The following is a 26,966-nucleotide window of genomic DNA, read 5'->3' on the forward strand; positions in this document are numbered from 1 at the left end:
TGTGAGAGGAGACAACCTGGGCGTTCCCAGCAGACATACACAACAGAAGAACTCAGTCAACAGGCAGAGCCAAGGCCTCAGAACTCGGGCCTCAATCAAGTCCTCAGCTGTCTCTGGCATCCAAGTCTCCTGGGTGTTCACTCCTCATGGAGTACAGATGAGCCGTCTCACAAACGCCTGACCCACAGCGTCACAAGCCTAGTAAAATAGTTGCCGCCTCACACCACTAAACTCTAGGGTGATGTATTTTGCCGGGAAAATAAGTGGAGTGACTAATAAACACCTTCTTTGGCTTTGTTTAGTCATTTCACAATATTTATCAAGAAGTTTATCTTAAAAAGAAGTTTACATTAGTACACACAGGAGTTGCTAATGTTGCTTAAAGATAGAAAATCTTAATTACGAGGGAATGTGTTAAAATCTAGTACTATAGCAATATATTCCCAAGCATAATGGCATTTTACTGCTATAGTACAAAGCAAAATGTGTATCTTCTCTTTTCACAGGTATCTGAGATGTTATTATTGGGCAGTTCGAACTTTGATTACCATTGGGGGCCTTCCAGAACCACAAACTTCATTTGAAATTGTTTTTCAACTGCTGAACTTCTTTTCTGGAGTTTTTGTGTTCTCCAGCTTAATCGGTCAGGTAAATTGAGATGTGCATCCCTAGATACATGATGCTGTCATTTTTGAAAGCCTAACAATTTTTTATAGACTTTACATAGGAAAACTCAAAATCTATCTGGTGCTTTTTTAATTTTACTAACTGTCATCTCTTTTAATGAATTGAAGGGGGCTGTGAATGGATCAACATTGCCTTTCCATTTTTAAACTATTAAATCTATCAGAGAACTTGTACACAATGAGCATCTGTTAGACTCTCAGAGAGTCACATTTCTAAGTTTTTCTGAAAACCTTTAGAAGCTCTTTTTCTTTTTTACTTAAACTTCAAATATTGTCATAATATCCCTCGGTTAAAGTCAACTTCAGAGGTCATTTAAACCAGAGGTTACCAAATGTCATCTAAATTAATTAAAAAATCATTGGTTCATAAATGTTTATCATGGCATCTACTTCTCCTTATTCTCAAGGAATCACAGTCTTATAAGAAAGTAAATCAAATACCCAAATATCTTTATTGCAAGGTAATTGGCATTTGCAAGGGTTAGAGCCCAACACCTTTCTGATTTCTCAGATCACAAGAAATAAAAAGCTCAACAACATAGCATCTTTAATTATACTTCTTTGTAAGGCACTTTACACACTGAAGCAAAAAGCCGTCTTGAGATTTGTACACTGGGTAAATAGTTAGACAAAATCACAAAATGCTTATTACCACCAGATAAGTGATTGATTCCCACTCACTACACTAACAGTGTTATGAATATAACCCATGCTTTAACAAAATTTAGCAATGAAAATTATTTTTTATAACACTTAAAGAAATGACAACCCACTCCAGTATTCTTGCCTGGGAAATCTCATGGACAGAGGAGCCCGGCAGGCTATATATAGTCCACGGGGTCGCAAAGAATCAGACACGACTGAAGTGACTAAACAACAACAAAAAGCTGATCACAAAGAGTCAAAACTCAAATCCTACTTCCATGAATGTCAAGGGGCTGCTAACCACAATAAGTTCCAGAGGGGAGTTTGAAAGCTTTGTATAAGATCAGAAAAAGGAAGCTTCCCAGGAGGTTTCATGGAGGAGATAATGTCTTTGCAACATCTTAAAAAAAGAAGATAGGATTCAGTAGTTAGAGAGATAGTTCAATCAATCAGAAACTATGTGTGAAAGATAGCAATAATAAAGCACCACATTTGTTTGAGGAAATGGAGGAGTGCCGGAACAGCTGGAGTGAAAGACACCTGTGAATAAGGTTAGAGATGCAGCAAGGACAGGATTGCTTACAGGCTCTGAATGTTGCAGATGTTGAGCTTCATCTTAAGGGCAATGGGAAGTCAGCCAGGGAAGACTTTTGAACAAAGCGATTTATGGAAAATCAATCAAAATATAAGTTGGAAGGGTTATACTGTTTTAAGGGCTTACCAGGTGGCTCTAGTGGTTAATAAAAAAAAAAAAATTCTGCCTGCCAATGTAGGAGAAAGAGACACAGGTTTGATCCCTCGGTCAGGAAGATCCCCTGGAGGAGTGGCAACCCACTCCAGTATTCTTGCCTGGAGAATCCCCATGGACAGAGGAGCCTGGCGGGCTAGAGTCAATAGGGTTGCAAACAACCGAAGCCACTTAGCATGCATGCAAGCATACTGTTTTGAAATATAGGTTTTATTATCATTTACAGATGGTGAGGGCAACAGATCAGGAGACTATTGACATTAAAAAGATAGTCTGTTATACAAATAGATCCAGGAGGAGACCGGTCACTCCTTGCCTAGAGGGCTGCTTAGGAGGGAACCGGGATTGGCTGTTTTGCATATGAAAGGGGCCCTCCCAGTAGAGTTGTCTGCAATCTTCATGTGCTCAGTCTTTGCAAACCCGTGGACTGTAGCCCACCAGGCTCCTCTGTCCATGGAATTTTCCAGGCACGAAATACTGGAGTAGGTTGCCATTTCCAGCTCCAGAGGATCTTCCCAATCCAGGGATGGAACCCACAGCTCTTGCATCTCCTGCATTGGCAGGCAGATTCTTTACCACTGCGCCATCTCGCTTAGCTAACTCTGGGAGGGTTAGTCCAAGAAATTAAAGCATCAAAATACAAAAAAATTTAAAAATATGGTGAATATATGCCACTTCAGCCTGAATGTGGTAATTGAATAGAAAGAGAGAGATTGTAAAGGAAACTCTATTTAGAAAATATTTCAGTTTGGAAGATGAACACTATGCAATTATCATAATCTTAATGCTTGGGGAGACACATTAACAGTGACTGAAAATAGGAAGTTTGTTTATAGAGAAATGCAATTAATTTTAATATTAATGAAACTAATTTGAATATAAATGGCAAAGAGCATATTATCTTAAAACTTCTGAAATCTATGTGAAGTAGCCAGATCTCCCTCAGTATTTTCTCAGTTTTGCATTTGAGACAACTCTGGTTTAAGAAGATTAAAAAACATCCCAAATTCATACATGTAATTCAGAAGTCATCGGATAAGACCATATAATGTCAATGAAAATAGACATAAATAGACAATGAAAATCTGGAATATTTAGCAGTTACTATGTTCAAGGCAATTCTTACAAGGTTAAAAACCTATGTCCAGCTCCAGTTAAAATTCCATTCAAAGTGGTCTTTGGACTAAGAGTAGAAGCATCACCTGGGAAATTCAGAATTCAGGGGTCACCCCAAACCTACTGAGTCAGAATTTGCATTTTAATAGGATCTTCAGGAGATTCATATGCACAAGAAAGTTTGAAAGAGCTGCTTTATACCCCACACCACACCTGCCTGTACATTGACTGTGAAGTTCCAACAGGATCAATGAGAACCATCAAGCCACTAAAAAATGTAGTAGAGTCCAAAAGAAAGGTTGAGGCGGGAGATAGAGATTTGGGCCTTGACTCTCACAGTGAATAAAAGATGCGGAGGAGAACAGAAAAAAAAGTCAGAAAGTCCTGAACAAAATCTCCACTGATTCAAAATTCCCGCATATAACCACACCAAGAACTACACCCTAGATAATCACATCACATTTTAACTGCAATGTTCTATTCTCACATACAGCTCATAGAGACTGACATTTTCTTCCTCCGGTCTGGAACACACATCACAGAATATATGTCTTCCTCACCTTCACCATCAAAATCCAGCCTTGCACATAAAGCATTCAGATTACTGTGACTACAAATCCTCTGCCCTCAACACCAATCAATAAGGCTTTTAATTGTCCTTGGGTCCCAATTTAAAACTCTATTAAATCTCTCAACCCAACCTCTAATATCCCAGTTCTCAAGGCCTTAGGTGAGTGGGTAATGTCCATCATCTGTCTAAAATGGCTTGGAAAAAGGAGATCTGGGAACTGAGGTTGTTGAAGTATAGCCCTCAAGGGGTAAGTTAGGAACTGAAAAAGGTGTATCCAGTTGACCCTCTGCGTAGCTCCTCAGTAGATGCGCCCAACAAGTAGAAGAACCTGTTAACTTCAAAAATGGAAACTGAAGAGGGCATCGCAACGAAAGAGCGTTTTTTTATCTAGACCTCAAAGAATGAGTGGTTTTTCCATAAGCAGAAAAGGCTCAACTACTAGAATGAGTGAGCAAAGTCTTACGAGTGTGAAAGCGAGGCCCAGGTTTTCCTCCCTATTATAAACCCACAGTCAAAGCAAATTTACAACCACTCGCTTCCCTCTATGTGAGAGGAAGAGTCGGGCTATATATCTTCTTTGTGCTGAGACCTTAAAGATCAGCTTTTAACCTAGAGTGGGTTTTTATGGCTGAGTTATAAACATCCAAGAACTAAAGCCTGACAGTTCCTTAAGTATTGTCACATCTGTAGATGATGCTTCAGTAATTTCAGCACATTTCAACTTCTGCTGAATACTATGCCTTAAGCATGATGAGTTTGATTTTATCTGTCTAAACAACACAAAGGGAAGCACAGAGTTGCAGTTTCATGATGAATTGAGTCCATATAGCCAGCCACACTGCAAAATCTGTGAAGGATGCTTTCAAAACGAGATTCACTGAAGTGGACTAGCCATTCTGCCACATAATTAATTGCTTAACTTTCTTTGCACATTTCCTGCATAAGCACAAGCTATATATTTTTAAAATATCAACTAACATCTTTGCAGTAATATACAAGCTTGCAAAGAAGAACGTGTGCAGTCACATGCATTATGAGACTGAATCCTCACAAAAGCCTCACATGGTAGGTAAAACAGGTTCTATTGTCCTCATTGGGTCAGAAAGGATACAATTTGTCCAATATCTTATCAGTAAATGGTTGAAAGTAGGACCCAGTACAGATGTGTTAAAAATCAGGTAGTCAGCATAGAATGGACTGTGTCATATGAGAACTCTTATTCAACTGGGTTTATAGTAACTCTTCCATTTTCTCTGCTGAGTGTGGAGTGACCATATTTGTGGTTTTAGATGCAAGACGTAATTGGAGCGGCTACAGCCAATCAGAACAACTTCCGCATCTGCATGGATCATACCATTGCCTATATGAATACTTATTCCATTCCTAAGATGGTGCAGAATCGGGTCCGGACTTGGTATGAATATACGTGGGCCTCTCAAAGAATGCTAGGTAAGCATTGCAAATTACTGATTAAGTCCCTGTAAACCGTGTCCTATAATGAAAATCCTGTAAGGCAGCAGCAGAGACTAATTGGATTTGAACAAAAGATTGGGGAACAACTAAATAATCTTTAAAGCACTCACTTAATACCATGGGATTTTTTTCTCAAATCAGACATAACTTTCTGATTATGCAAATCCTGGAAGGCTTGCTAAATTTTCTTCAGTGCCCAACAGATGCTAGATATTACACACATTACCTCATCTAATCTTCACCCAAAAACATGGGGAAAATTAGGTGTTACTAACCCCCTTTTAGGAGACAAGGAAATGGAGGCTCCTAACTGAAAAAAAATTGGCCAAGGGCACAGAGCCAGCAAATGGCCTAAACTGAGCTCAGACATGCACCTGTTCTCCAAACTCTTGCTCTGTCTGCAACATCATCCTCTTCCTAGAGCTCAGCGCTCAGAGCAGCGATCTTTCAGGCCACACTAAGCTACAGGTCCCTTCCAGGAGACCCTTTATCATTCATGTTGTCTACTGTTAGTACCATAGCACTGAAGGTTAAAATAACATTTACTAAAAGATACAAAGTAAGTTAAAGATAATGTGCTACTTAACAATAATCAGATTCAACTTTCAGTTTGCACCTCACCCTATAAAAATAAGAACTGGTGCTACTGAGAAGTCAGAAAGGCTACTGACTTTAGAATGCAAATTACAGTGTGATTCCCAAATCACAAAGTTCCCAAAAAGCAGGTGAGAACCACTGGTTGTTGATGGTTTTCTTCTCCTCTCTGCTGGTCTTAAGAGATGCCAACCACAGGTTTAGAACATCTTCCTGAATCTAGATGACGAAAAGCAAACCTTTTCCTAAGCACCCACAAATACTCTTGAGGGCGCCTCACGCAGGGGGCGGAGCAGGCAGAGAAAGGGTAGCAGACCCCTTCCTTCTCTCCCTGTGGACCCAGCTCCAAACCCTCGGCTTAGGAAGGAAATAGAGATAAGCAGCCCTTGGAAACAAAGAGCTGTGTTTTTATAGAAAGAACTTTCATATTTAGAATCAGTATTTGAATCAAAATTAGACGGCATGGATTGTTTTCTTTTTTTTAAATGGATGTAAGAAAACATCAACAGTAATCAACTCTCAGAAACCCATACTATACTATAGACTAAGAATGTGTAGTTTTGTTCATGGACCGTTTTGTTCATGGACCATTTTATCAGCCTAAAGGCCCATCAGAGGATGAGATGGTTGGATGGCATCACTGACTTAATGGACATGAGTTTGGGTAAACTCTGGGAGTTGGTGATGGACAGGGAGGCCTGGCGTGTTGCGGTTCATGGGGTCGCAAAGAGTCGGACACGACTGAGCAACTAAACTGAACTTAAAAGGCCCATCATTTAATTCCCAGGTTAAAAAAATCTTATGTATTCACATAGTTCATTGAGTTAATAAGCAAGGAAATAACAATCACTTGACTTTGCTCACTTAATACATTTCTTCTTTAGATTCCACTCCCAGCCCAGCCACTCACCACGTACACACAAACAAGGCACTTAACACTTTTTTTGCCCTGAATTTCACTGCCCCTTTCGTTTCTTCTTTCCAGAAAGCAGGAATGAACATACTTAGGGTTGTCCCAAGCATCCAATAAGATCATGACAGAACTCTGTAAGTCACGTGGTACTCATTATACTCATTCTTGCCATCCCTAGGATGTTAGAGCTGTGGAATCAGAAGATGGGAACTAGATCATTTTCCCACCCCAGTGTGTTCACTAGCCTTGGCCCCATCCTCTCTAAACTTTATACCTAAAGCTTCAGCACGCACAAAGTTCTGGAATTATTCAGAACTGTCCTGTCACCAACAGTGAAAATACATTTCTTTTCCGATGTGATGGGCATGCATGTCCAATAAAAGTAACAAAAATATAGACAGTGGTGCGGCTGTTTATTTACAAAGCAGGAGTTGGCATTTTGTCTCTGTTATTGTTTTAATGTTTCCTGAACTTCGGTATTGTTTACTAATGACTCTTCTTTGTGGGTGGGTATGTTTATCTCTATGAAGATGAGTCCGATCTCCTTGAGACGCTGCCGACCACCATGCAGCTCGCCCTCACGGTTGACGTCAACTTTAGCATCATCAGCAAAGTCGACTTGTTCAAGGCAAGTGCTTCTCCAGCTCGTAGGAAAGGCACCACCCACATCAATTTCCCGAGAAATATCAAAGCTCTTCCTGAATACAGCATTTATGATTTTCTGCCCTATTTTTAATAAAATCAAAGTAATCTGGAGACTTTATGTGAAATTAGAGTCAAATAAACTATGGGTCTCTCTTCAGCAGATGACTTATTCTTTAGCAGCCTCTCTCTCCTAATTGGTGTCAAAGAAGAAGCGCTCTTCAGGCTCTTCTGGCATTAATTTAAATATAATTAAATTCTACAGCTCTATGTCTTTGCTACTAAGCACGTCATTTCCCATTTATGAATACACCTTGGCAATGCATGACAATCAGGCCCCAGATTAGCTCTGGATTGGCCTGACAATCAGCGAATCAGTGCCTAATTACGTCTCTAATACAAATGATTTGGATTCAGATGTTTTACATGGCCAAATTCAAATTTAGAGGCTTTTTTTTTTTAAAGAAAAAATGTATAGCAAAGAAATTTTAATGTTTTGAATGTTTCTAATTTTCCTCTTCTTAATGCATTATATTACATGTAAGTAACAAGTAATATGATTTTTCACCTAACACTTATTCTGTGTGGGGCACTCACTGATTCATCTATTTAATTAACTCATTCAACAAACGTTTATTCAGTTCTTACTATGTTCCCAGCACCATTTTAGCTACTAGGAATTTGACGGTTAAAAATAAATACTTGCACACTTGGAGCTTAAATTTCAAAAGAGAGGAATGAAACATCAATATAGAACATGTGTGGAGGTGATGACGCTAGGAACAGAATTAAACCAGTTAAGGAGAGTGAGGGTGGTATTGGCCAAGAAAGGTTTGCTCTGGGCAAGAGCAGCTGAGCATCTGGGCAGAGGACAGCAGGAAGCGAGGGCGTGAGCGTGCAGGTGCTGGGAGCAGGAAAGCAGGGGTCAACGGAGAGGCTGCCCTGCAGGAGGATAGACGAGACGAAGCTCTGGTCTGCGAGGCTAAAGGCACAGTGGTGTGCGGAAAAACCACAATGATAAATCAGGGCAAGTTAACGGAGGGCTTTGGAGGCTGTGGCGTAAACTTTGGGTTGTCCTCTGAGATGCAGAAACCACTGAAGATCTTGAGCAGAAGGTGACCTACTTGAGATCTTTTTGAAAGGGATTTTTTCCTGCTGGGTGGAGAATAGACCATAGAAGCAAATATGGAAGTCAGGGAAGCCAAGGAGGGATCACCATCTGCAGAATTCTATAGGGATCATGGCACTCAGACCCAGAGGAGTTGTAGCAGAGTTTGTGTGTGTGTGTGTGTGTGTGTGATCAGTCACTCAGTCGTCTAACTCTTTGTGACCCCATGCAGCAGAGTTAAGAAGTGGCCCAATATTGAATGCATTCAAAGAAAGAGCCTATAGTTTTTGCTATTTGATTGTGTGAAGAGAGAAAAAAAAATCAAGGATGATTCAGGATTTAAGCTGAGGAACAGTAAGAACAAAGATGCCATTTGCAAAATAGGAAATTTTAAAGCAAGCGTAGAGTGAGAAGGATAGAAATAGATTGTTTGGAGATGTGTTAGTGTGAGGTGAGAACCAGACTTCAGATGGAATGTCATGTAGGCAGTTTGATAAATAAATCTGAGCTCAGAGAAGAGGTCCAAGCTGGAGCCATAAATTTGGGCAAATGAACATATTGATGGATTTTAAGATAAGGACTAGATATGACATAATAGATGTAACCCACACAGAAAGACATGACTTGAAAATAGGAGAAAGACACTTTTGCGTAAAAGATGAAGAAGCAGATACTATATGCTGAAATGGTTGGGCAGCGTCGCTCTCAATATTAGCTTAGCCCAAGACGGCAGGGAATTAGAGCTAGGTCAGTATCCTAGACCCTTTTCTTGGGTGATATGTCCTGTTCTAAATTTCCATAAGGATTTGAATGAAGATATAAACCATGTGATTTTCAAACTGGCAGATGAAACAAAGCAAGAGGAATAGTTATAAATATGTTAGATGACAGAACTTAAAATTAACTGAATGCTTTGAAACAATGAGCAAAACCAAGTTTAACTTCCATAGGCATAAAAGAAAAATCCTGAATTTAGTCCTAACATTATAAAAAAGCAATAGTTTTATAACAACTTTTCTAATACCTGGGAGTTTTACTTGACCTCGAGCTACATGTGAGTCCATAAAGTTATACACAATATTGCCCTAAATTTTAACCTAATATTGGTTTTCTTGATTATTGCAACTACATTTGTATTAACATATATGGTAAATAACCAGTTTTAAGAAGTGAAGTGAAAGTCGCTCAGTCATGCCTGACTTTTTACAACCCCATGGACTATACAGTCCATGGAATTCTCCAGGCCAGAATACTAGAGTGGGTAGCCTTTCCATTCTCCAGGGGATCTTCCCAACCCAGGGATCAAACCCAGGTCTCCTGCAGTGCAGGCAGATTCTTTACCAGCTGAGCCAAAAGGGAAGCCCAGTTTTAAGAAGGACTTTGACAAATTAGAGTATCTTTCAGGAGATAAGAAGTATGGATTGAGTAGAGGACCAAGAAGATAGCAAAAGAATGATTTTAAAAACAAAATTATTCTATAATAGTACAAATCAGATCAATGATTGCTTACAGTTGGGAGTGCGTAAGAAGATATTGACTATGAGGAGACATGAGGGAATTTTATGGAGTGATAGAAATTTTTTTGTCTTACTAGAGAAGTTCCACAATGTATGCATTTATCAAAATTGATCTGTCCTTTAAAATTTATATACTTAACAGCATATAAATTATTCTTCAGTTAAAAAAAGAATGGTTTCAAAAGAAAATGTATAGATGCTGAGTATATTTAGTTATTGGGAAAATTAATTCAATAGCACCAGTAGTTACATGGAGTAATGTTTGTTAAATGAACAAGGAATAACATTTACTCTCCCTATTTCGGCAAAATAGCGTTCAACTGTAAACCCCATTTCTGAGCTGCAGATACATCTACTGGAATAAAGCATTCTTGGAGAAAAAGGCTTGGGTCTAATGGTCTTGATCCCCACTGGAGGGGTCTTAGAGGAAAGAGAGAGGACAGGAGGGAAGGTGCCCTGGGGTCAATTCCTGGAGATTTTAGAATGTAGTTTCCTAATTGGAAAGTGGTTTCCAATTTCTAGTACAAGCACCACAGTGGAAGCTCTGGTGAAGTAGAAACATCATGGGATGCGTTCGGTTTTCTGATTTTCTATCAGGGAGACTAGGAAAGGGATTTCTACCTTGGTTAAGAGGTGACTCTAAATAACTCGTTTTCAAGCTGCAGCTTGCAATTCATTCGGGGATCATGAATTCAATTAAATGGGCCATAACCAGCATATAAAATAGACACGAAAATATCAGAGTGCTACACGCATAAATAAGGGTGAGCATTATACTACAAAATTTTTGTTTCTATTATTTATTTTTTAAATATACATATACATATCTATGGGCTCTCTAGATGGTGCTCGTGGTAAAGAATCTGCCTGCCAAAGCAGGAGACGTAAGAGACACGCATTCGATCGCTGGGTCAGGAAGATCCCCTGGAGGAGGGCATGGCAACCCACTCCCGTATTCTTGCCTGGAGAATCCCATGGACAGAGGAGCCTGGAGGGTTACAGTCCATGGAGTTGCAAAGAGAGTCGGACACAAATGTGTGACTTTCATTTCAATGACTAGCTTAATTGAGAATAAGTGAGAACAACCAGCTATGTTTTAAAGAAAACAAAAGCTTTAACTGATACACCAACAACTTTTATGGAATTATCTCTGACTTGGGAAGTTATCAGTTTCCAGCCTCAAAGTTATTTCTTTTGTTTTCGCATATATTTTTGGAAATCCATAAAATCAACAATATCTGATTGAGGAAAAAAAAGGTTAGATCTTCACATGTTGCTACCATTATACATAGATTCATTCTTCCCTGACATTTCCATTAAAGATGTAGTTCCTTCCAGAAAGAACCCATTTCCATTTATATTTCAGTTAAATGAAAAAAGTTATTTTTTTCCCTAAAGCCAGTGAAGTAGAAAATAAGCAGGTATGGAAAAATTCCTAAATTTCTTTCTTTTCTAAACCTCAGGAAGACAATCTTTGTAGCTAACACAAATTTGTTGCTTTCTTAGGGAGGAAATAGACTGATGAGGGAATCTTACACCCTTAGCTCATAAATTATACCCAGCTTATGCGGCGCTTCTCATTCATTCAGAGTTTACTGAGCGTCACCTCTGCCCTGGAGGGTCTGAGGCACAAAGGAGAAAACCTTTGGGGCTTCTGTGCCCAGAGGGTCCACAGGTGGCTTTGGAGTGAAAAGGTGGCGGGTCCCAGGCAGGAGCCTCGCTGTCAGGCGTTAGGACCGGAGCACGTGGGGACAACTAGAGACAATCTGGAAAGGTCAGCTGAAGCCACGCCAAGGCATGCGAGCCGATCCTGCAGGCCCAGGAGCCTGGAAAGGAGGAAGCCAGCGGCACGGGTTTCAGTTTTACCAAGACCAGAAGTGGGGATGCTTCAAATAGAACAGAACATCCAGGGGTAACAACAAAAAAAGTGACTGTCAACTGTTAACAACCTCCATATCTTGAATTCTCCCTGAAAATGGATCTTCCATATCTTCAAAAGGCCAGAAGGCAGGAGCAGAGAAAGAAAGAGATAGAACACGTGCACGCACACACACACACACACAGAAGAATCTGACCCCAGGACTGGAGGCTGGCGGGCATGCTTTCCAATCTTCATGATTAGGGTAAATTAAAAGTACTTGAAAACCATTTGATTCATGAATACCTAGTGTAAGATGCCCTAAAGAATACGCAAAGAGTTGGACATGACTGAGCGACTAAACTGAAAGAATGCTGTAAGTTTCTATCTTGAATCTCAGTCAAAAATTTCGCAAGGACTTGTCTCCACTTTGTAAATGTGTGAAGGGATGAAGAGGTAGTAGAATGTGTTTGCAATGTAGCACCAGAAAATAATTCTATGCTAAATAAACTTGTTTCAGGTTTTCCAAAGATATATGTCTGTTGCTTTAATTGGGCATTGTATTCAGTTTTTAAAAGGACAGTTCAGTTCAGTTCAGCCGCTCAGTCTTGTCTGATTCTGCAACCCCATGGACCTCAGCATGCCAGGCCTCCCTGTCCATCACCAACTCCCGGAGTTTACTCAAACTCATGTCCTTCAAGTTGGTGATGCCATCCAACCATCTCATCCTCTGTCTTGCCCTTCTCCTCCTGCCCTAAATCTTTCCCAGTATCAGGGTCTTTTCAAATGAGTCAGCTCTTTGCATGAGGTGGCCAAAGTATTGGAGTTTCAGCCTTAGCATCAGCCCTTCCAATGAACACGCAGGACTGATCTCCTTTAGGATGGACTGGTTGCATCTCCTTGCAGTCCAAGGGACTCTCAGAGTCTTCTGCAACATCACAGTTCAAAAGCATCAATTCTTTGGCTCTCAGCTTTCTTTATGGTCCAACTCTCACATCCATACATGACCACTGGAAAAACCATAGCCTTGACTAGACAGACATTTGTTGGCAAAGTAATGTCTCTGCTTTTTAATATGCTGTCTAGGTTGGTCATAGCTTTTCTTCCAAGGAGCAAGCTTCTTTTCACTTCATGGCTACAGTCACCATTTGCAGTGATTTTGGAGCCCAAAAATATAAAGTCTCTCCCTGTTTCCATTGTTTCCCCATCTATTTGCCATGAAGTGATGGGACCAGATGCCATGATCTTAGTTTTCTGAATGTTGAGTTTTAAGCCAAATTTTTCACTCTTTTATTTCACTTTCATCAAGAGGCTCTTTAGTTCTTCTTTGCTTTCTGCCATAAGGGTGGTGTCATCTACATATCTAAGGTTATAGATATTTCTCCCTGCAATCTTGATTTCAGCTTGTGCTTCATCCAGCCCAGTGTTTCTCATGGTGTACTCTTCATAGAAGTTAAATAAGCAGGGTGACAATACACAGCCTTGATGTACTCCTTTCCTGATTTGGAACCAGTCTGTTGTTCCATGTCCAGTTCTAACTGTTGCATTTTGACCTGAAGATTTCTCAGGAAGCAGTTCAGGTGGTCTGGTATTCCCATCTCTTGAAGATTTTTCCACAGTTTGTTGTGACCCACACAGTCAAAGGCTTTGGCATAGTCAATAAAGCAGAAATAGATGCTTTTCTGGAACTCTTTTGCTTTTTCGATGATCCAACAGATGTTGGCAATTTGGCCTCTGGTTCCTCTGCCTTTTCTAAATCCAGCTTGAACATCTGGAAGTTCACCATTCACGTGCTGTTGAAGAGAATTTTGAGCATTACTTTGCTAGCGTGTGAGATGAGTGCAATTGTGCGGTAGTTTGAGCATTCTTTGGCATTGCCTTTCTTTGGGATGGGAATGAAAACTGACCTTTTCCATTCCAAAAGACAATGTGCTTCTATTTCTTTCCTTTTAACCTTGTGAAATCTGTTTATTTATTAGGGAAACAGTGAGTGTTCTCATGCTTTAATGAAAGTACTGTAAGTCATGCTGGAGTAACCCAAGTTGTAATACGGACAATGTTACAGGAAGGTGCTCCATCTGTCCCTGATCTTTCATTCCCAGTGCCCTCACCACACACCTTGCTGTACCCAATTGTAATGTGGCCCCCTTATTAGGGCACTCCAGAGAATCAGCCTGCCAATGATGGAGATGCAGGAGATTCAGGTTCTGTCCCTAGGATGGGGAGATCCCCTGGAGAAGGAAATGACAGCACACTCCAGTATTCTTGCCTGGAGAATCCCACGGACAGAGGAGACTGGTGGGCTGCAGCCCAGGGTGTCGCAGACCTGGACACGACTAGGGGGTATTTATTTTAAAGAAGGGCTCATGTAATCATGAGGACTGACAGATCCAAAACCTTCAGGACAGGTCAGCTCGTTGGAAACCCTGGCAAGTGTTACTGTTGCGGCTCAAATCCAAAGGCAGTCTGGAGGCAGATTTCCCTGCTCCTCAGGGAACTTCAGACTTTTTTCTCTGAAGGCCTTCAATTTATTGGATGAGGCCAACCCTCAGAATGGAGTGTACCTTGCTTTGTGTGCATGCATGGCTACATCACGTCAGTTGTGTCCACCTCTTTGTGACCCTATGGACTATAGCCCACCACGGTCCTCTGTCCATGGGATTCTCCAGGCAAGAATACTGGAGTGGATTGCCATGTCCTCCTCCAGGGGATCTTCCCGATCCAGGGATCAAACTCTTATGTCTCCTGCATTGTCAGATGGGTTCTTTACTTCTCAAAAATCATAGCTACTGTTTATTGGGTTCTGCTTGCACTGTATTATCTTCTTTGTTACCTTATCTCAGTTAATTCTCCCAGCAAGTCTCTGAGAAAAGTTTTATGACCCCTCATTTTACAGAAAGTAGAAGATATTTACCTGACTGAGGCCAAAGGGCGGGAAGCAAATTTTTACTGCACAGTCTACAGTCTTAGCAGCTCAGTGATGAGACCTTTCAGCTCCCCACCAGCCCTGTCTAGATAAGTGATAAGATGCTGAGAAGAGTCCCCAGAGTCAAAAAACAACAAAGCATCCTTCGGTGAATGTCACAGACTTAGACTTGGCACGCCGGTTAGTTTCACACCAGATACCTAAATTACGCACGCTTTGCTACTCTCCTACTAAGACCTTATGCAGCTCATGTGGTTTTTTTCCCTCTTGTTCAAAGCAGGTAGAACTAAAGTCACAGAATTTCACCAAAACTTTGCTTCAATCAATTGCGGTGAATTAGTAAGATTTGCTCCTTCTACATGGGGTGATCAGAGTTTCCAAAGAGCTTTAAGATGAATAGTCATTTTTTTGAAATTCTTTTTCACAAAAATGGGTCTCTTTTTCCAGCCCAAGCTCAAGTATTAAGCTAATAAGGAGTGATTCATTCCTATGAGGTTGGACAATTTTCCTTCCTATCTGATGATTTATTACTTTTGCATTGATTTTTAAATATGTTTTATCAAATTAAATGCTAGGGAAATCACACTTTGCTTCTACCACTAAATTACCAGAAATTGGAGAAAATTTAGCGAAAGTTCTGTTGCGCCACCTAGTGTGTAGAATTAAGATTGCATCCGTTAGAAACAAAAAGAGCCCCCTGCTTATTGGTAGGGCTTCCCAGATGAGTTTCCCTTGTGGCTCAGTTGGTAAGAATCCGCCTTGATGAGGGAGACCCAGGTTCGATCCCTGGGTTGGGAAGATCCCCTGGCGAAGGGAAAGGCTACCCACTCCAGTATTCTGGCCTGGAGAATTCCACGGACTGTATAGCCCGTGGGGCCACTTTTCCAGGGGGCGCAGTGGTACAGAGACATGAGTTCCATCCCTGGATTGGGAAGACCCCGGTAGTAGAAAATGGCAACCCACTCCAGAATTCTTGCCTAGAAAATTCCATGGGCGTCCAGGGGTTTGCAAAGAGTTGGACACGACTGAGCACGCAGGGCCCCAGCCACGAGGTCGGAGAGGAAAGACCCCAAACTGGAAACGCAGGTACCACCAGCCTGCCAAGGAAAGCACGATGCTTCTCACTGTTTGCTGCTCCGGTGAAAATGCGGGCCCCTTCCCAAACAGGACCCCTCCCGGGCGGCTGTGACTCGTCCTCATGTGGCAAGTAGAGCCTGGCAAGGCTGTGATGTCAGAGACAGGAAGCACGCGGAGAGGAGCTTGGTCTGTGATAGCAGATTGAGCCACGGGTGGAATGGGAAAGGCACTGTATTTCTTCCCCTCACCCAAGGGTCCATCTGTTCACGTATTTCTTCCCAGGGGCCTGAAATCAAAGCATTACAGGAGGCTTACTGCTTTTCATTTTTAACTTTAGTTTAACCACGGTGGTATCAGTAAAATTGTTGCTGCTGCTGCTGCTAAGTCGCTTCAGTCGTGTCCGACTCTGCGCGACCCCATAGCCGGCAGCCCACCAGGCTCCCCCGTCCCTGGGATTCTCCAGGAAAGAACACCAGAGTGGGTTGCCGTTTCCTTCTCCAATGCATGAAAGGGAAAAGTGAAAGCGAAGTCGCTCAGCCGTGTCTAACTCTTAGCGACCCCATGGACTGCAGCCCACCAGGCTCCTCCGTCCATGGGATTTTCCAGGCAAGAGCACTGGAGTGGGGTGCCATTGTCTTCTCCAAACACTGTTGCTAGACTTGTTTAGTATTCTGACATTGAGTTTATAACCCAGATAAACTCTACTCAACAGAACATGCTAAGCAGTCACTCTGTCTAAAGCAGGAGTGGGGTGCCTCAGACCCTACACCCGTGGGTCACTGCTCTCCACTGCCTCCCAGAATGTGGGCAGACTTTACACAAATAAGATGACATCCTTGGCTGCTGTGTGATAGTTCAGTAACTCAAAACATACAGAGCGCTTATATCAATACATCAGATATAAGTACATTATTCATATATTGTGATTACTACTACTGTCCCTGAGGAATAGAACTGATTCAGCCACAGAGCAGTTTTCACGCAGGTAAAACCAATGTGTGGCCATGCTTGATCCTAGGAAGATGGATTAGATTCATCCTCGGGGTTGCATCCAACTTGGGACTTCTCATTTTGGAGGTGATACTGAGGCTCCTAGAAAAGGAGAATTATTGTTTGTTCTCAGGGAAAGCCTGATGGAAATGACTCTCATCATGTTTGCAAATATGAAGTATAGGGTTTGGTCTAATATCATGTAGAACTCAATAAGTTATGCCATCATAGTACCTTGCAAATTGTTTACCACATTTGACTTTGCTGCTCCCAAATCTACCAACCAATAACATGACTGGTATAGTCGATAGTATGGGCGACTGGGTTCAGAATTCCAGTCTAGACGTATCACCCATCCCTTGCTTAGTGGGAATGCAGTTTCAGATGGGACAGAGCACGGCCTCTTATAACAAACAGGGCTGAGTTGAGAAAAGTCTTGGAGATTCTTGTTTATACTTGAGGGTGACTGAAAGTCCCAGCGAGTTATATATTACTGATAATATCTTGAGTTCTTTTTCAAATAATTTAGGGAGAATGAGCTTAGAAATGAAGAAATCCTTCAAGATTGAGAAGGTTAGCGCCCAAAGATGAATTTTACCAACTTGACAATTGTGTTCAGTTTGCTGGTATTAAAAGGACTTCCTGGGTATGGGAACCATCATCTAACATATAGCTCATGTGTTGAATAAAAATAGAATTTCTCCCAACTGCATTCAAATCTCCAGAAACCTTATTCAAATATGAGTCCAATTTTATACAGCACTGAACTTCCCGTTGTTGAAAAGAGAATGCTTTCTAACAACTTCATGACGGATGTCAGGCCTTATTTATTTAGTACCTGGCATGCCCCCAGCCCTGGCAAGACACCGCAGAGATGGAAGCCACAGTCTTGCCCTGTTGCTCAGAAAGCAGATTAAACAGCGCCCGCCCCCACACACACCCTGATAAGTCTTCCTCCAACACGACTTCCACGTGTGAGCTCAGCCGAAGAGTCAATACACGTCCTCAGCCTCTGTTCCCTGATCTAAACTCCAAGAGTGTTGACAATGTGTTAATGAATGTCAGGTCTCACAGGGAGGTTGAGAGAATTAAACAGATAAAAATAAGAAAATAAAATGTAATACAAATGTATGATGAATACATACAAAAGCGAATATTGACACCCTCACAGGTACGCTCACTTTATAGAAAAAGGAACATTTATGAAACAATGGCTGTGTGCTGACTTTCTGAGAATCAGAAATTTTCCTAATTACTTCTATAAAGGAAATGGAGCTGCATTATAGAGGAAAAAAATGCCAACTCTGGGATGTGATTCTTTTTAATCATATGATAATGGAACAAACTGTATCTCAAGAAAATAATCATTTGGCCGGGGAGGGGCGGAGATAATTATTCTCAAATACATCATAAGATATAACGGCTTCATAATGCAAACTTTATTTCACTAAGCCAAAATAGAGAAAGGAAGGACCTAGTCCTAAATCACAGTTGCCCCAAGGCCAGTGGCAACCTGTCCACAAAGCAATCATTAGGGTCCAGAATCAATTTATGAAGTTTAAGTTGTAGATTTTTTTCTAACACACAATTGCTATGGCCTATTTACATGAATTAATACATATTTTATGCAAGTATGTTAATAAAAATATATATATTTGTAATGGTTCATATGTTTTTCTCTGAGGAAATCCAAGACATAAGCCAACAGCTCTCCTTTTACATATTTGGGCATTTCTACTGAGGAAAGCACTAATTGTTTGCTAAGTTATTTTAAGGCTTGTCTCCTAGTTTGGTCCAGTACTTCCACCAATTAGGTTTCTTTATAGTGCTTTCTGCCAGTGAGTTAACCTGAAAAGTAGAAGAGAAAAGATGAAACGCGGTCCTTTTCGAAGAGGATTTTGTTCCTACAAACAATCCTAGGATGTGTGTTTTACTTTAGTTTTACTATTATTAGTAAAAGTTAAATGTGAGGTCTAATCAGTTATGCCCAGTTCCATTCTCCTTTTTCCCTCCCCAGAGGTGGCCACTCGGATAATTTTAAGAATAGCCTTCCAATCCTCATTTTTATTTTACTTTTTATCTATAAACATCAGTGACAGGCAGTATTATTTTGTTCAGTTTTTTTTTCATAGCTGGAGTCATAGTGAACATATTCTATAGCTTGTTTTTCTGCAGAACACATTATTTGTTGAATTCAATCATATCTAGAGAGAAAGAGAACTGGTATATTGATTTTAACCACTTTATGCTATTGCAACCTACAAATCTTCAGTACTTTTATCTGTCCACAGATTGCCCTTTTGTTGTTTCCAGTCTTTTCAGTACTGAAAATAATACTGCCGCCTACATCTTTACATTTATGGAATTATTGCCATAGGAAAATAACACTTAGAATAATTAATAATTTCTATTAACATAACATAACACAGCTGGGAACTTCCATCAAAGTTCATTCCAGCAGGAATTGTTTAAGGAATAAAAACTTTATTTTGGCCTCAGTTCAGTTCAGTTCAGTCACTCAGTCATGTCTGACTCTTTGCAACCCCATAGACTGCAGCACGCCAGGCCTCCCTGTCCATCACCAACTCCCGGAGTTTACTCAAACTCATGTCCATTGAGTCGATGATGCCATCCAACCATCTCATCCTCTGTCGTCCCCTTCTCCTCCTGCCTTCAATCTTCCCCAGCATCAGGGTCTTTTCCAATGAGTCAGTTCTTCGCATCAGGTGGCCAAAGGATTGGAGTTTCAGCTTCAGCATCAGTCCTTCCAATGAATATTCAGGACTGATTTCCTTTAAGATGGACTGGGACTGCAAGGCCTACACATTATATTGTATTTTGGTCTACACATTATAGTTGTAAAAGTTAAGGCCAAAAACTTCAAATCTCAAATTATGCACATTAAAATAAATGTAAGTAGATTTTTTAAAAGATCTCTTTCTGGTCATTTGCAATGCTATTATTCTCTATGCGTGGTAAGTTGCTTCTGACTCTTTCTGACCCCATGGACTGCAGCCCGCCAGGCTCCTCTGTCCACGGGATTCTCCAGGCAAGAATACAGGAGTGGGTTGTCATGCCCTTCTCCAGGGGATCTTCCCAATCCAGGGACTGAACCCATGTATCTTGCATCACAGGCAGATTCTTTACCGTATGAGCCACTAGGGAAACCCATTATTCTCCATAGGTGTAAAAAATTGAGAGTTACCTTCATTGCAGTGATTTCTAGTCATGCTTAAGCTTTAAGAACTTCCAAATATATTTCTAATGAATTTTCTCTAGAATATCGAAAACACAAACTTCCTTTAGTGGGGGAGATCTTAAAATGAAGCCAAAGTGTTTTTTTCCTAAAAGAGGTCTGAGTGATCAGAACATCAATTTCTGAAATGAAATTTCTCTGAATCAATGACAGCATTGAAAGAAATAGAACACTTGAGCCACAGCTAGAGAAGCTTTGCTAAAAACAAAATAATAAATTTTAGAAAGAAATTAATGTTTGTCATTTGCCTTAACAAATACGATAAGCTATGAGACATACTAGGGATAAAGTAAATAGAAATAAAAATTATGCATTTTGCACTAAGCAAATATATAGTAAATAAAGAAGCGGTATATTTCTCTCTTCCTCAAAGGACCTTTGTATGTCTTTGCAAATACAAATCACACTCATCCAATGACTCAGCTTTGTCGCCCACATGAGCACCTTCTTCCTGTTTCCCGGCCCCCCACCCCCGCCCCGTCTCCTGTCCGCACTCCCAGGCAGGAGAGCCCCCTGTCTTAAAACTTTTATGGATATTTCCATGACAGAATTTACAGCATGATTAAATTTACCACAAATTACTGTTTTTCTGTTTGCTTAAAACATCATTCCCAACTAGACTCACTCTCTTTCCTGGACCAAGGGCATGGTTCATAGCAGCTTCTCATCATCACATGTTGGACTGTGTTAAGAAGGTATTCCTGTTGGCTTCAGCCTTTCTCTCTATTGAAGAGAACCAAAAGCTATAGTTTCTCAAATAAATTTTTAAATCCTAGCTTCAAGTTCATCTGAATGCTTCTCACCCATGGCTATTTGAAAATACTTCAATCATAAATCATTAACTTTCCTTATCAGTCAAGCAAGCCTGAGGTCTAAATTTTATATGGATCTAGGTCAAGTGTTTGCTACTGAAATTATTATGGAAACCTATGATTGCCAAAGAAATTATTATCCAATCCATGAACTGGAGGTCGATCCTTTGCTTTTCTACCTGGGGTCAGTTATCTGAAAATAATAATGACCCTAAAAAATGGACAGGGACAAGCACAAAAAGAAAGCAGCTACATGCTAAAAGTTCTGGGAGGAAAAATAAAAATATTTGATGAAAGTCAGTTCAGTTCAGTCGCTCAATCGTGTCCGACTCTTTGTGACCCCGCTGACTACAGCACGCCAGCTTCCATGCCCATCACCAATTCCTGGAGCTTGCTCAAACTCATGTCCATCAAGTCGGTGATGCCATCCAACCATCTCATCCTCTGTCGTCCCTTCTCCTCCCACTTTCAATCTTTCCCAGCATCAGGGTCTTTTCCAATGAGTCAACTGTTCGCATCAGGTGGCCGAAGTATTGGAGTTTCAGCTTCAGCATCAGTTCTTCCAATGAACACCCAGGACTGATCTCCTTTAGGATGGACTGGTTGGATCTCCTTGCAGTCCAAGAGACTCTCAAGAGTCTTCTCCAACACCACAGTTCAAAAGCATCAATTCTTTGGTGCTCAGCTTTCTTTATGGTCCAACTCTCACATCCATACATGACTACTGGAAAAGTCATGTATGTAGCTTTGACTAGACAGACATTTTTTGGCAAAGTCATGTCTCTGCCTTTTAATATGCTGTCTAGGTTGGTCATAACTTTATTTCCAAGGAGCAAGCATCTTTTCATGGCTGCAGTCACCATCTGCAGTGATTTTGGAGCCCAGAAAAACTCTCTCACTGTTTCCACTGTTTCCCCATCTATTTGACACGATGTAATGGGACCAGATGCCATGATCTTAGTTTTCTGAATGCTGAGCTTTAAGCCAACTTTTTCACTCTCCTCTTTCACTTTCATCAAGAGGCTCTTTAATTCCTCTTCACTTTCTGCCATAGAGTGGTGCCATCTGCATATCTGAGGTTATTGATATTTCTCCTGGCAATCTTGATTCCAGCTTGTGCTTCTTCCAGCCCAGCGTTTCTCATGATGTGCTCTGCATATAAGTTAAATTAGCAGGGTGACAATATACAGCCTTGACATGCTCCTTTCCCGATTTGGAACCAGTCTGTTGTTCCATGTCCAGTTCTAACTGTTGCTTCTTGACCTGCATACAGATTTCTCAGGAGGCAGGCCAGGTGGTCTGGTATTCCCATCTCTTTCAGAATTTTCCACAGTTTGTTGTGACCCACAGTCAAAGGCTTTGGCATAGTCAGTAATGCAGAAATAGATGTTTTTCTGGAACTCTCTTGCTTTTTTGATGATCCAACAGATGTTGGCAATTTGATCTCTGGTTCCTCTACCTTTTCTAAAACCAGAACATCTGGAAGTTCACAGTTCACGCTGTTGAAGCCTGGCTTGGAGAATTTTGAGCATTACTTTGCTAGTGTGTGAGATAAGCGCATTTGTGCAGTAGTTTGAACATTCTTTGGCATTGCCTTTCTTTGGGATTGGAATTAAAACTGACCTTTTCCAGTCCTGTGGCCGCTGCTGAGTTTTCCCAGTTTGTTGGCATATTGATTGCAGCACTTTCACAGCATCATCTTTCAGGATTTGAAATAGCTCAACTGGAATTCCATCACCTCCACTAGCTTTGTTCATAGTGATGCTTCCTAAGGCCCACTTGACTTTGCATTCCAGGATGTCTGGCTCTAGGTGAGTGCTCACACCATCATTGTTATCTGGGTCATGAAGATCTTTTTTGTACAGTTCTGTGTATTCTTGCCACCTCTTCTTAATATCTTCTGCTTCTGTTAGGTCCTTACCATTTCTGTCCTTTATTGAGCCCATCTTTGCATGAAATGTTCCCTTGGTATCTCTAATTTTCTTGAAGAGATCTCTAGTCTTTCCCATTCTATTGTTTTCCTCTATTTCATTGCATGGATCGCTGAGGAAGGCTTTCTTATCTCTCCTTGCTATTCTTTGGAACTCTGCATTCAGATGGTATATATTTCCTTTTCTCTTTTGCCTTTAGCTTCTCTTCTTTTCTCAGCTATTTGTAAGGCCTCATCAGACAGCCATTTTGCCTTTTTGCATTTCTTTTTCTTGGGGGCTGTCTTGATCACTGCCTCCTGTATAATGTCTCAAACCTCCATCCATAGTTCTTCAGACGCTCTGCCTATCAGATCAAATCCCTTGAATCTATTTGTCACTTCCACTGTAATGCAATGTAAGGGATTTGATTTAGGTCATACCTGAATGGTCTAGTGGTTTTCCCTGCTTTCTTCAATTAAAGTCTGAATTTGGCAATAAGGAGTTCATGATCTGAGTCACAGTCAGTTCCCAGTCTTGTTTTTGCTGACTGTATAGAGCTTCCCCATCTTTGGCTGCAAAGAATATAATCAATCTGATTTCGGTGTTGACCATCTGTTAATGTCCATGTGGAGAGTCTTCTCTTGTGTTGTTAGAAGAAGGTGTTTGCTATGACCAGTGGGTTCTCTTGGCAAAATTCTGTTAGTCTTTGCCCTGCTTCATTTTGTACTCCAAGTCCAAATTTGCCTGTTATTCCAGGTATCTCTTGATTTCCTACTTTTGCATTCCAGTCCCCTCTAATGAAGAGGACTTCCTTTTTGAGTCTTAGTTCTATAACGTCTTCATAGAATGGTTCAATTTCAGCTTCTTCAGCATTACTGGTTGGGGCATAGACTTGGATTACTGTAATATTGAATGGTTTGCCTTGGAAGTGAACAGAGATCATTTTGTTGTTTTTGAGATTGCACCCAAGTACTGCACTTTGGACTCTTTTGTTGACTATGAGGAGTAGAAAGTCTAATGAAAGTAGAAAATTCCAAATCACTATGTGAAGTGAGATTTTTGGAACACCTACAGATTTTTCTTTAACTTATTTTATAGATAAATTATTGGCTTCCCTGGTGGCTCAGATGGTGACGAATCTGCCTGCAATGTGGGAGACCTGGGTTCATTCCCTGGGTCTGGATGATCCCCTGGAGAAGGGAATGGCTACCCCCTCCAGTATTCCAGCCTGGAGATTCCCCAGGGATAGAGGAGCCTGCAGCTTGCAATTCATGGGGTCGCCAAGAGTTGGACATGACTGAGTGACTAAGCACACACACACATAGATAAATTATCATTATTTAGACAGAGAACAAATATAGACATATTTTCAAACAAATCAAATTTGTTTCTTATACTACTGAAGTGAATATGAACATTCGTTTATTTAACAGATATGGTTTTTGTAATCCTTAAGTACAGTTAAAGAAGATGACATGTTGGGGAAGAAAAACATACAAGTTTGCAAATGTAATATCTCACAATAGTATGAAAGATGTTATTAAAAAGAAAAATATGTGGCAAATATTTATATGTCAGTGTTAATATATTAATAATCAATTGTTATTACCATTACATTACCATAATCTTTAATACTTATCATTTACTAAGATTATGTTAAGTTTTACATGAGCAAAATTTTACTATTACAAAATCAGTACCATTTAACTCCCATTTAACAGACTAGGAAAATGAAGCCGTGAGATATAAAGATACACAGCAATAAGTAGTGGAAACAGGATTAAAACCCAAATATATCTGCATGAGTGCATGCTTAGTCACTCAGCTGTATCTAATTCTTTGTGACCCCATGGACTTTAGCCTGCCAGGCTCCTCTCTCCATGAGATTTTCCAGGCAAGAATATTGGAGTGGGTAGCTAGTGCCTTCTCCAGGGGGGTCTAATATATCTGACCAGCATCTAAATTTTAACTATTATACTGTAAGTATTTTTTTTCTAAATTTTGAGCTAAAACAAGTCCATATCCACTGGCAACTAATATTTTAGCATCAACACAGACAAAAATGTATTACTGTTTATTTCCACTGCATTTTAAAATTTCTTGGAGTATTTGCCTTTTAGCTATATCAATAAGGATTATTTTTCTCTTTGTTATTTTTCCTTAAGGGCTGTGACACACAGATGATTTACGATATGCTGCTAAGACTGAAGTCCATTGTCTATTTACCTGGTGACTTTGTCTGCAAAAAAGTGAGTGCCTGCAATTTTTCAAAAGCGTGACTCATAAATAAATATATTTGAAGAGTTCAGATATAAGTCAAGAGAATAGTTTAAACAAAACTGCCCAAGGTGAGTTCCAAAGTATGAAAATAATCATGAGATGCAATTCTGTAAAACAATAATGTGCTTTCAGATTTCAAAATAGAATAAGACAATATGGATTTCATTACTTATAGGATATGAGTGTGGGTGGTCTGAAAAGTTGGTTTGTGTATATGTAAGTCATCAACTGTCATACCCCATTAATTTCAAATACCTTCCCTTAATTCTACCTTTTCCCTTAAGAAGTGAAAGGTGGTCCTGCCCCTTTTATGTCTTCAATAAACTATCAGTTACCTCCATTTATCTCACCCAGTTAGTGGATAATCAATGCCATATTTTTTAAATTTTACTGTAATTATAAAGTAATACATGGTCATTATTTTTAACATGGGAAATACATAAAAGCACAAAGCGAAAAACTCCACCATCCATAAATAACCACTATTAATATATTTCAACCTATCTCTTTTATAAATCAATTGATGGATAGTTAGAGCTTGTTTCATAAAATTAGTATCATACCTCCCTTATGTGTGAAACTTGCTTTGTCATGTCACAATATATCATAGAAAATAATCTACAACCTTCTTTTTAAAGCTGTATAGTATTCCAGTCTATGAATATATCATAATCAATTTCCAAGTGTTTGCTATTATAAATAACTCCAAAATGATTATTTTTGCACATCTCTGATTACTAACTTAAGGGAGAGAGAAGAAATGATGACCTTGGGTTTTTCATCTTGAGACATTAAATCAGTTGTGAAGGCAACAATCAAAATTAAACGTAGAGAAGGATGAGCAGTTCAAAGAAATGAAAGATGATCCAAAACCGTAGGGAGTTTACAGACAAATGGGGGTAAGAAACACTTACATCATCCCAAAATAATGTGTTAAATGTGGTGGGAAAGGCAAGCACAAGCTGTGGTAGGACCCAGATCGAGAACGCGTCTCCCTGGGGTGCTGATAAGAGATCCTGGAGAAGATGCTGGGCAAGCAAAGTCCTGAAAAATGAATCGGCGTGAACCCGGAGAAAGAAGAAGCAGGCGTTCCAGATAAAGGAAAAACGTTCACATGAGCTCAGGCAGAAAGGAAGGAACTGTGTCTACAGAGAGAGTGCATATAAGTCAAAAGCTGGAAAATTTTAGTGCCATTTATTCAGTTAAACTCAATACATAATTTTGAAATGCTATGGGCCAGGCACTGTGCTAGATACTGGATACATTCAGCAATGAGCAGAAAAGGGTGGTTCTTGTCCTTCAGAGGCCTACTGTCTGAAGCTGGGGTATTCAATCCACAGTCTACATCAGAATCACCAGAATTTAGAAGTCTGGGCTCCATCCCAGCAATTCAATTGGCCTGGTAGAGCCCATATATCAACACTTTTTAAGCCTCCCAGGTGATTCTCACATGCAGCCACAGTTGAGTATCACTGGCCTGATGGAAGAGACAAACAGTAAACAGATAAAATTAAATAAATGCATAACTCCAAAACATGCTAACTTCTGTGACGGGAACACAGAATTTGTGTGGAGGCAAAGGTACTTAATTTCGGTTGGAGGACTCAGGTGGGGAGATTGTCAGGTTGTCAGACATGATCTTTGTGAAAATCTAAACAGAAATAGTTCTCTAGTTTACAAAAAAAAGAGAAAAACTAGAGAGGACAGTTTTTTAGATGAAGATTTGGGGACATGAGGCAGGACAGAACTTGACAAACTTCAGGAATTGAAGCATATAATCAACTAGGATAATGGCAAAAGACAAAGTCAAATAGAGGGAAGGCATTTTAAGGCACCCAGGTGCA

At 40.3% G+C, this 26,966-nt stretch overlaps 1 protein-coding gene across 1 annotated transcript in view; it reads left to right on the forward strand.

Moving 5' to 3' along the window:
- CNGB3 (cyclic nucleotide gated channel subunit beta 3) overlaps positions 1–26,966 on the forward strand; it is a 174,606-nt gene that overhangs the window by 119,474 nt on the left and 28,166 nt on the right. The window contains exons 11-14 of the mRNA XM_043483829.1: positions 507–648; positions 5,056–5,215; positions 7,277–7,374; positions 25,008–25,091. Of these exons, the coding sequence (XP_043339764.1) occupies positions 507–648; positions 5,056–5,215; positions 7,277–7,374; positions 25,008–25,091 (484 nt within the window). The remainder of the gene's footprint in view (positions 1–506; positions 649–5,055; positions 5,216–7,276; positions 7,375–25,007; positions 25,092–26,966) is intronic.

Source organism: Cervus canadensis, chromosome 12, assembly GCF_019320065.1.
Source record: "Cervus canadensis isolate Bull #8, Minnesota chromosome 12, ASM1932006v1, whole genome shotgun sequence".
NCBI lineage: Eukaryota > Metazoa > Chordata > Mammalia > Artiodactyla > Cervidae > Cervus > Cervus canadensis.